Here is a 10,032-nt window from a genome sequence, read left to right as displayed (position 1 = left end):
GTCAACTTTGAGCAAAAAAAATGTTTATAAATTGTATAAGTTATTCCAAGAGGGCCGAGAAAATGTTAACGATGAACCTCGCTCTGGACGCCCCAGCACGTCAAAAACCGACGAAAATGTTCAGGAAGTGAAAGAAATTGTGTTGAAAAATCGTCGAATCACGATTAGAGAAATAGCTGATGATCTTAACATATCGTTTGGCTCATGCCAATCAATTTTAACGGATGTTTTGGGTATGACACGTCGGCGAAATTCGTTCCAAAACTGCTTAATTTTGATCAGAAACAGCGTCGCATGAACATCGCCCAAGACATGTTGAACGACGTCAATGATGATCCTGATCTGCTCAAAAGGGTTACAACTAGTGACGAAACATGGGTATATGGTTATGACGTCGAAACAAAAGCCCAATCATCCCAATGGAAGAGCTCAGGAGAGCCAAGACCGAAAAAGGCACGCCAAGTTCGTTCGAATGTGAAGGTTTTGCTCACAGTTTTCTTTGATTACCATGGCGTTGTGCATCAAGAATTCCTACCACAAGGTCGTACGGTAAACAAGGAGTATTACCTTGAGGTTATGCGGCGTTTGCGTGAATCAATAAGAAAAAAACGTCCGGAAATGTGGAAAGAAAATGCATGGATTCTGCACCATGATAATGCACCTGCGCACACGTCGTTACTAGTGAGTACTTTTTTGGCCAAAAACAATACTATCATCATGCCTAAGCCACCGTATTCACCAGACTTGGTCCCCTGCGACTTTTTCCTCTTCCCAAAATTGAAAAGCCTATGAAAGGACGAAGATTTGCGACGATTGAGGAGATTAAGGCTGCATCGCTAGAGGAGCTCAAGGCAATACCCAAAAGTGTATTTCAGAAATGTTTTGACGACTGGAAAAAGCGCTGGCATAAATGCATTGTATCAGAGGGGGATTATTTTGAAGGGGATAACATAATTTTGGATGAATAAATGAATATTTTTTTATAAAAATGAAAAGTCACCTTACTTTTTGATCACACCTCGTACATCAAATACATTAGTACATGCTACTATCTCGCAAAAAATGCAGAAACGTGGTTCTAATATCAGGGTGTACGACTGTAAAAGAGGGTCCCAAAGTGATAGCGAACAAGCGTGTGCGTCAAGTAGGACAAATTACTTCAGCTGAACGTGGCAGTCTTGTGACCGTTTGCTTCGCTGTGAACGCTCTGGGAAATGTTATTTCACCATTTTTCATTTTTCCTAGGGTTAAATTCAACGAATCCTTTGTAGCTGGTGGACCACCAAGCTCACAGGGTAACTCCTATCCAAGTGGATGGATGACAATCAAGAGTTTTATGAACTTCATGAAGCATTTTGTGAAGTATTTGAACGCGTTTTTTGAAAACCGAGTCCTGCTTATCCTCTACAACCACGAAAGTCATGTCAATATTGAAATTGTCCAATACGCAAAATTGAATGGAGTAACTTTGCTGACTTTACCACCCCACTGCAGCAATAAGTTACAGTCATTAGATATTGCCATTTATTCATCTTTCAAGTCTAGATATAACTCAGCCATGAATAATTGGGTGCTAAGCATCCTAGGGCAAACTGTTACGGTATACAGTATACCCGGATTTGTAAGCACAATTATGTCGCAGGCTTTTAGCCAATCCAACATTTTGACTGGATTTCGAAAAACTGGGATACATTCCTACAACCCGGGCATCTTTACAGATGAAGATTTTTTATGCTCCGCAATAACGGACAGAAAAATGACTGGTGAATTTCAAGAGCAAGATGTTTCTTCGATTGCTTCGCCCTCAGTAGCTCCAGAACTACCTCCAGATATAACGCCACGATCAAATCACCTTCAACATCTACCGTACAAGGTCAGTCAGAGCCTTTGACATCAGCATCAGTATTCATGAATGAAACTGCGGCGTCTAGAGCCAGTTCACCATCAATTTTAACTGAGGAGGAATTTGAGCAAGCAATCGCAATATTAAAACAATCAGCAGAGGTAGCTTCTACATCTCAAGATCTGAATATAACAACGGTAGATTCCGATTCACGACAAAAACCAAAAATAGTTTTACCACAAATGATTTGTCCTTTTCTAAAAGCTGCTTTTAGAAAAAGTCTTCGTCGTGGTAGACAGCCCGGAAAAACTAAAATTTTAACAGAAACACCAGAAAAACTAGACCTAGATAATGATTATGCATCGAAAAACAAGAAAACTAAAATAACTAAAAAAAGAAACCAAAAGGTGAAGCAAAGAAAAAGACAGTAAAAAGACAAATTTTACAGTCAAGTGACAGTGAGACAGACCTTGACGAAGAACCCAAGTATGACAATAGCTCTGATAATCCATGGGATGAAGTACCAGATAGAATTGATAATTGGTTTTGTTTCATTTGTGGAGCAGACAAAATGATGGACTTAAGACTTTGTGCTCTTTGTGGCAAATATGTCCATAAAATGTGTGTTAGACGGTCCAAAGATGATAAGGAACAGTTTATTTGTCCTCTTTGTTCCAATTAAAGAAAGAAAGACTGATGAAGACTATGATTATTTTTGATGTTGATTTAATTATTTTGTTTTAAATTTTATTTTTGTTCTTAATTTTGACAGTAATTTTAATTTTTGTTTTGCTGATAACATACAAGGTATACATAAGACTGATTTGTAATATCTACTTACAAGGTTTACTACCTAGTTATGTAAAAGATAAAATAGGTTCAGACTATTATTTTCGCTATAAAGGTACCTAAGTTACTTTAGATTTTTTTCTATGTTGATGATTAAGATATTGTTGTAGATTGACTAAACTAATTTTTATAACCAAAAATTAGAAAATATTGCTGTTGGTTGTGAGAATTGTGACTGATATTGTTGCTTTATATCAAAAGATTATAGTTTTTGTTAAAAAGGATTTCTAATTATAAGTTTATAAACACTCACTATTGTAAAAGTAACTATGTTATAACTAAAAATATGTGTGATACTAGTTAATTCCTTACTTATATACCTCAAAGATACTCAAAGTACCTCATGTTCTCATTTTACTACGTAATACTATGTGCCTTATTTTTATGATTAAATTTCTTTATAGAATTACGATTTTTAATGATTATTTTGCCTATTTTTAAACCCGGATAAAGGCTCCCTACTTAGGGGTTCAAGTCTCCCACCCAGGTGGGGGATATTAGCCGAATCTCATTTTGGTAGAAATCGTTAATAACTCATAAATTATTAAAGATATATCAAACTTTCTTAGGAGAAAATATAGCTAAATAATGCAGCTTAAGATACAATTTATAGAAAATAGCGATATGTAAGTATAGAAAGGTTTATAAACATTTTAGTGGAAGGCGGGTATACTCTCCCGGACGCCCCCTATTTGTCGTAAAATAATAGCGGATAAAATGATCAAAGAACGTGCAGATGCTGTCACTTTCCGTAGAGAAGAACCAAAACGCTTATAAGTATTCGGAGACAAAGATTCTCCTATACTTCCTTTGTCTGCTGTCTTGCGTAAGGCAAAAGAAGAAAGATTATTGAAACAGCATGGATTAGTATTCAGCAATCCAGTTTTAAATTTATTAAATAGCGCAAAATGCAGTACTCATACTGGATCAATTATTAGTATCGGTTAATTACCATTTTATTGTATATATTGAAATGTTGAACAAAAAATGTTATATACAGAAAGATGTAAAAAAGACGCGGAAGCTTTTTTGACAATCAATGCCACAGGCGGAATAATTAAGCGCGGATTGTTGCAAGATCCACCGATATTTTTGTATCAATGTGTTCTTGTTAATAAAAGTGGTAGTACACCTGTATTTTAAATGATCTCGGCCGATTAAAGAGCACTGATGATCGCTTTCTTTTTACGCAGTATTATTGCCGCAGGTGTACTTGTTCCGCGTATAATCGTGAGCTAAAAGGTAGCAACACATTTTTTTTTATGGTAGATGGTTTGATGCTTAATTGGTTGGATCCACAGGTAAGAACCAACGACGTTCGCCGTTTAATGAGCAAGTCTACATTTCAAAAACAATCGAAGAAAATGTGTTGCAACCTTTTAGCTCACGACTATACAGTTGTAACTAATTTTAGATGGGCCATTTTAATTGCCGTTTCTGACGTTTTCGCAAAATGTGTGAATTTCCAAGATTATTTGTGTAAATGTTTCGCTGCAACATTTTTAGAAAATATTGATTTAATTCTATTCTGCTAGATCAAATTGGATGTCATCTTATTTTTATGGTCTCTAAATGAAAATGGTTAAAGGCAAAAATAAGACTTTAGTACGAGCATTTTATCTCCGATGCATTAGTCAAGCCTACCTCATGGATTCTTTTAAGGAATTAAAGTATTTTATGGAATCGTTACTGAGTGTAACGCTAAGTAAAAGTATTGGTTCCACAAGCAATGGAGAGATATTAAGGTCCGATGTACACATGCAATATTTAAATAGTATAATTAAGGGTAGCAGTGCCATTAATGACATGTTAAAAACAATAGAAAATAAAAAAATGAAAATCTTAATGATGAAACTAAACGTTGTTCTGACGATTTTTCCGAACATGAAACAGATGATACCGATTGAAAGGAATGGAGCATTTCTGTTCTAAATTCGTCCAAAAAAATTGCCGAAAACTCGAGAGATGGTAGCATTATCAACGTTTGTTACAATCCTGATTTTGCTGAACAAGTTAGGGCACGTTTACTACCCTATTTATCCATATGGACAAGTGTAATGCGTCCAGTCTTTAAAAGATCTGGCGAAATTGCTGCGTCTTTTTGCGTCAAAGCAGAATTTTCAGATTTAAAAAATTGATGCTTCAAAAGCCAACTTCCCATAAAAGTTGACAAATTTGTCATCCAGCATTTAAATTTCTTGGAAAAAAATTATGTCAGTTTCTAATGAAAAAGATATTCCTATGACTGATGATGTGTCATCGCAAAATAATTGTCAAATAAAAAATTTGTTACCCGACCAATATAGTAACGCAATAAAAATTGAAACAGTAGACTTAGAAAATTGTACAATTAAACGAACTTACAGTGAAGTTCGATTGTAATTATGCGGTCTCGTCCGGATGGATAATGGTAGTAGCGTTCCGCTGCGTTGCTTCCCAACAGGAAATTAAAGCACACTAAAAAATTGAATTTAGCGCCGCACCTCTTGTGCGGCCGAGTGCACCTCTGCGCTGCTCGCGCGCGCCTCCTCATTAGTTCAAAGCCGACAAATCTGAAAAATAAAGTGTGGGAGGGAGGGAGTCTCCATCCGGACGAGACCGCATAATTACAATCAAACTTCACTGTAAGTTTGTTTAATTGTACAATTATGCTATGTCTCGCCCGGATGGATAATGGTAGATGTTTAAAGGACAGATTTGTACGGAAAAGTTTAAATAAGATTGATCTTATTTATCTCTTATAAGTTCTTTAATATGATGTGCATATATCACTGAGCAGAATAAAACTCACATGTGTGTGTGCAAAGATAAAGTGATACAGAAATGTAATTTGCTAGCAATAAAAAATGAAATGTTCTTTGACAAGTTAAAAAATTGGTCAACAAAGTGCCCTTGTTATCTATTCAGAATTGCGTCTTGGAACGACAAATTTTTAATTATTGTCCGGTTGTAGAAACGCGCGAAAACTTCTGACGATTTGGCCCAAGCGGCTGTACGACGAATTTCTTCTAGGTTAATGCCTTTGCTTGCTGCTAGAGAGTAGCTGCATGGCGAATAGAGTGAGTAGAAAAGATACTTGTGTCTACTCCCGCTGCGTCTAGCTCTGACTTAACCCATCTTCCCAAAATCTGCGAAGAAACTGGGTTGTAAGAGGTTCAAAATGAAATAAAGAAAGAGTCGCAGTTCTGAGAACGGAGGTTGGTTGTAACCTTCAAATAAAATTTAACTAAAGAAAAAATGTAATGTTCTGGTTTGTCCAGAAAAGGTTGAAAAAATAGTAATGGCTGAGACCTTCCGATTCCGGAAGTTTTAAGTCTAGCCAGAATTTTAATAATTAATGAATCCGTTAAGCTAATGTTTGATAGTTGTATGGCCGCGAGGGTTTGCATCCTTTGAACTGTTGTAAGGGCAAATAATGTCGCTAGTTTTCTCGATAATATTTCGAGCGATAGATTCTCACATGGTAAACTGGCTAGGTGATCTAACACTGGAGATGGATCCCAGACAAAATCGTAACGTGGACGTTGTGGTTTTAGAACCGCGACGTCCTTACAGAACCTCTTTACCAGAGGGTGTGAACCCACCTCATTAAGAGAGATAAGAGATATGGCTGAACAATATGTGTTAAGGGTGGAATAGGAGCCTATTCCAGATAAGGTGGAGGATAAAAATTCCAGAAAGGGAACCGGCGTTGTGAAGCAGCCGATTTGCTTCTGCCTACAAAAATGCCACCACTCTCTAATCGGTTTGGTGTATTGTGCCACTGTGGCCTCAGATATTAATGCGAGAGTAGTTTCTAACGCTGCCGGCGGCGTTCCTTTGAGCCGGAAAGCTTGCCGGATAATCTTGCGGCCGCCAGGGAAATTCTCCTCCAGGCTGAACGGATTTTCCTGAAAGTGGATGACAACATGTCCATATTAGGTGCAAAGATAATAGGTTGACCTATGGCTAATTGATTGAATAGAGGGAACCACGGTTGGGCTGGCCACCAGGGTACCACAACCACGCCTTCCGCCCTATCAGTAATAATCTTCCGTAAGGCCTTTAGAATTAAAATAAAAGAGGGAAGGCATAAAAATAAAATTGATTCCAACTCATTAAAAATGCGTCAACTGCTTGTGCTAATGGATCTGGATGCCAAGATATAAAATCACAGCATTTATTGTTAATTGATGAAGCGAACAAATCTATCTCGAAAAGGCCCAGAGCTGCCTCAATCTCGTTGAAATATTGCTTCCCGAGGGACCACTCAGTTTCCTCTGACACTATGCGTGATTCTGCATTTGCCTCAAAATTTTGAGCAGAAGGAATATACGAAGCGTAAATAAATATATTTCTTCGGGAGCACCAACACCAAATCTCACAAGCTAGATCAAACAAGGTAGGAAATTTGACAGATCCCATACGGTTAACATATGAAATAGCGGTAGAATTATCCACTCTCAAAAAAATCTTGGATCCTTCCATATGAGAAGCGAAGCATCTCAATGCGTGAAATACTACTAGAAGTTTAAGGTAATTAATGTGATATTGTTTCTCACTAGGCGACCAAAAGCCGTGAGTTCATGTTTCGTTACATACCACACCCCATCCCGTTAGAGAGGCATCGGTAAAAATTTCCATGTTAAATTGTCCTGATCTGATATAATTTCTTTGGAGTTTATCTGTAAAGATCTTGATCCACCATTGGAGATCCGTCTTCAGAAATAGCCCATACTGGACGGCCGGGCACACCGCTACTAGCGAGCCTATAAAACTTGCCAGAAATCGGATCTTGCAGTGGGTCCTCTTCAGCATGTCTTGAGATTTTCGACGAAGATCATCTCTCCTGTCAGGAGGAATTGAAACTGAAAAGTTCCCTGTATCAAAAATAAAACCTAAAAACCGACACGATTTTGCCGGGGTGAGCACGCTCTTTTTAAAATTAATAATAAAACCTAAGGATACTAAGAGTTCCATTGTCACCCTAACATTTTCTGTCCATTGACTGTATGTGAGTGCGATGAGAAGAAAGTCATCTAAATATACTATGGAAAAAAAACCTCTTTCTCTCAGGGAAGATATGACCGGTTTTAATATCTTTGTGAAGATAAAAGAAGCCGATGCTAGTCCAAACGGTAGTACTCTAAATTGAAAGAGCTGATTTTGGAAACGGAATCTTAAGAATTTTCTATCCTCCGAATGGATAGGTACAAGAAGGTATGCATCCTTTAAGTCAATGGATGCCAGGAAATCGTTTGGCGAAATAAGGCAGATGACTGATTTTCAGTCTTCAAGCTTAAAATGTGGGGCGATGATGAATTCATTAAGGCTCTTGAGGTTAAGGATGAATCTCCATCCCCCCGATGATTTTTCGATAACAAAGAAGGGGGACAGGAATTGATCTTTATGTTCTGAAACTTTCTCGATCGCTTCCTTTTTAAGGAGATTAGAAATCTCCTGGGAGCAGATCTGCTCCTCCCCTCTTGATAGACGGCACTGAGGTTCGTAAACCTGAGAAGGCAGATGTTGTTTAAAGGGTAGCCTGTAGCCCCCAACTGCTTCTAAAATTTTTGAGTCCGACGAAATCTTTTTCCACTGGGGAAGGAAGAAAGCTAGTCTGCCGGCTCTATTTACCTCTACCTCCTTTAGCGTCTCCTTGAGTGAGACCTGGACCGGTGTGCTGACCGGCGACTGCTGTTCGTTGCCCCTGTCCTTCTCGCCGGTCTCGAGTTTCTTACAGGGGCACGGTTGTTTCCCGATCTCGATGTTGACATCTGCAACGGTTGTTTAACTGGTTGCTGAATTCTTCTCGAAATAGATAACGGAGTCTTAATAATCTCCTTTGATGATTTTTCCATGGCAGCCACTTTTTTCATTTGTTCTCCAAAGTCTGATCCAAACAGAAGATCATCTACTGGAATTGCTTCAGCTGTATTTTTGGCGTTCAGATTTAAAGCCGGTATGATCTGTGCTCTTCTGGTTAATGATAACCGATAAAACAGATCCGCTAGGATCTTAGCACCCTCATTTACTTTTGAAACTGCCAAGCAAGCTTCGGGGCTTAAAGATTTTTCTGTGCCTGGGCGAAAAAGATCGGAGATGGCTTCCCCGAGGACGCACAAGACTATGCCAATCTGGTCATGATTCTTAGCGTTGTACTCATCTCTTTTAATCAGAGAGCTGTTCTTCAAGGCCACCTTACATTCTTGGTTAAGAGTAGGGGCTTTGAGAAAGGCTAACGTTTCCGCAGGGGAATATTTTCGCAAGAGTGATTTGCGCTGATCCGGCGAGAGACCATTGCGCGTCAGATCGCGCCACCTCTGTGTCACTATCTCGTTCCAAGGTGGAGCTGTTGTTCGCCCTCCAAGTCTGAGCCGAATAGCTGCTTGGTAAAAGGAGCTACATCGTCCTCTGTGGTCGGGAATAGTAGGGAGGGATTCTCGTCTAGAGTAACCTCTGTATGGGACCTGGGCGATGCACCGTCTTTGACGACGCTACTTACCCCTGTAAGAAGAGAAAATTCGATGAATTCGAGAGAACCAGAGGTGAGAAAAAAGAGGTTGTGTCGTCCTGCCGCCAGTATGATGCAAATACAGGTCCAGCATTATTGTACACACCTGAGATTACCGGATCCGCCGTTTCAACCTGTTCCTCAAGGGCGAGACAGATCCTGTGGATTCTGCCTCGTTTCGAGACCGCTGATTGTCCTGAGATATCGGGGAGAGAGAATGGGCGGGCGTCCTAACCTCTCTCTGCTTCAAAACATCAATTAAGCAGTTAATCTTACTTTCCAGTCCTGCGAGACGATCTGATGATGGTGATCTCTTCCTCTTCTTTGCTTTATTCGATTTTCCCATCTTCGAAGATTGCAGAATGATGACAAAAAGACGAATTGCAAAACTCGACCTGTTAAGGATATACGCAACAGGAAAACAATGAGGAGGCGCGCGCGAGCAGCGTAGAGGTGCACTCGGCCGCACAAGAGGTGCGGTGCCAAATTCAATTTTTTAGTGTGCTTTAAATTCTTGTTGGGAAGCAACGCAGCGGAACGCTACTACCATTATCCATCCGGACGAGACATAGCATAATCTGATATTTTTCCAGAAAAACGTAAAATTTCTGAAGTCTGTACTGATGAAAGCTACGAAATATCTTTTATAAATTCTTCTGAGAGTATTATTCTTAGTATAAAGAATGTTTCTAATCCAGAAATTGATGCAATTAAAAGCAACAGCACATTTATGACGGAATGCGATTCGAATGGTGTAGATCCTTCTGCAAAAGACAATTCAAATAATGTAGCTGCTTCTGTCAAAGAAAATTCCAATGATTTAATGTATATTGATAAAAGTCATTGC

The 10,032-nt window shown here is 38.9% G+C and overlaps 1 protein-coding gene across 1 annotated transcript; it reads right to left on the bottom strand.

Moving 5' to 3' along the window:
- Positions 1-1,483: 1,483 nt before the first annotated feature.
- Positions 1,484-9,531, bottom strand: LOC120359217. Its single transcript, XM_039456024.1, has 2 exons — positions 9,302-9,531; positions 1,484-9,157 (listed from the first exon to the last, which is right to left on the bottom strand). Exons 1-2 carry the CDS (start codon positions 9,529-9,531, stop codon positions 8,320-8,322), a joined length of 1,068 nt encoding a protein of 355 aa, XP_039311958.1. The 3' UTR covers positions 1,484-8,319.
- Between the last annotated feature and the right edge of the window lie 501 nt (positions 9,532-10,032).

The sequence above is a fragment of the Solenopsis invicta genome, chromosome 12 (assembly GCF_016802725.1).
Source record: "Solenopsis invicta isolate M01_SB chromosome 12, UNIL_Sinv_3.0, whole genome shotgun sequence".
Classification (NCBI taxonomy): Eukaryota; Metazoa; Arthropoda; class Insecta; order Hymenoptera; family Formicidae; genus Solenopsis; species Solenopsis invicta.
The sequence above is the reverse complement of the archived record's forward strand: the minus strand, read 5'-3'. Positions and strand labels throughout refer to the sequence as shown.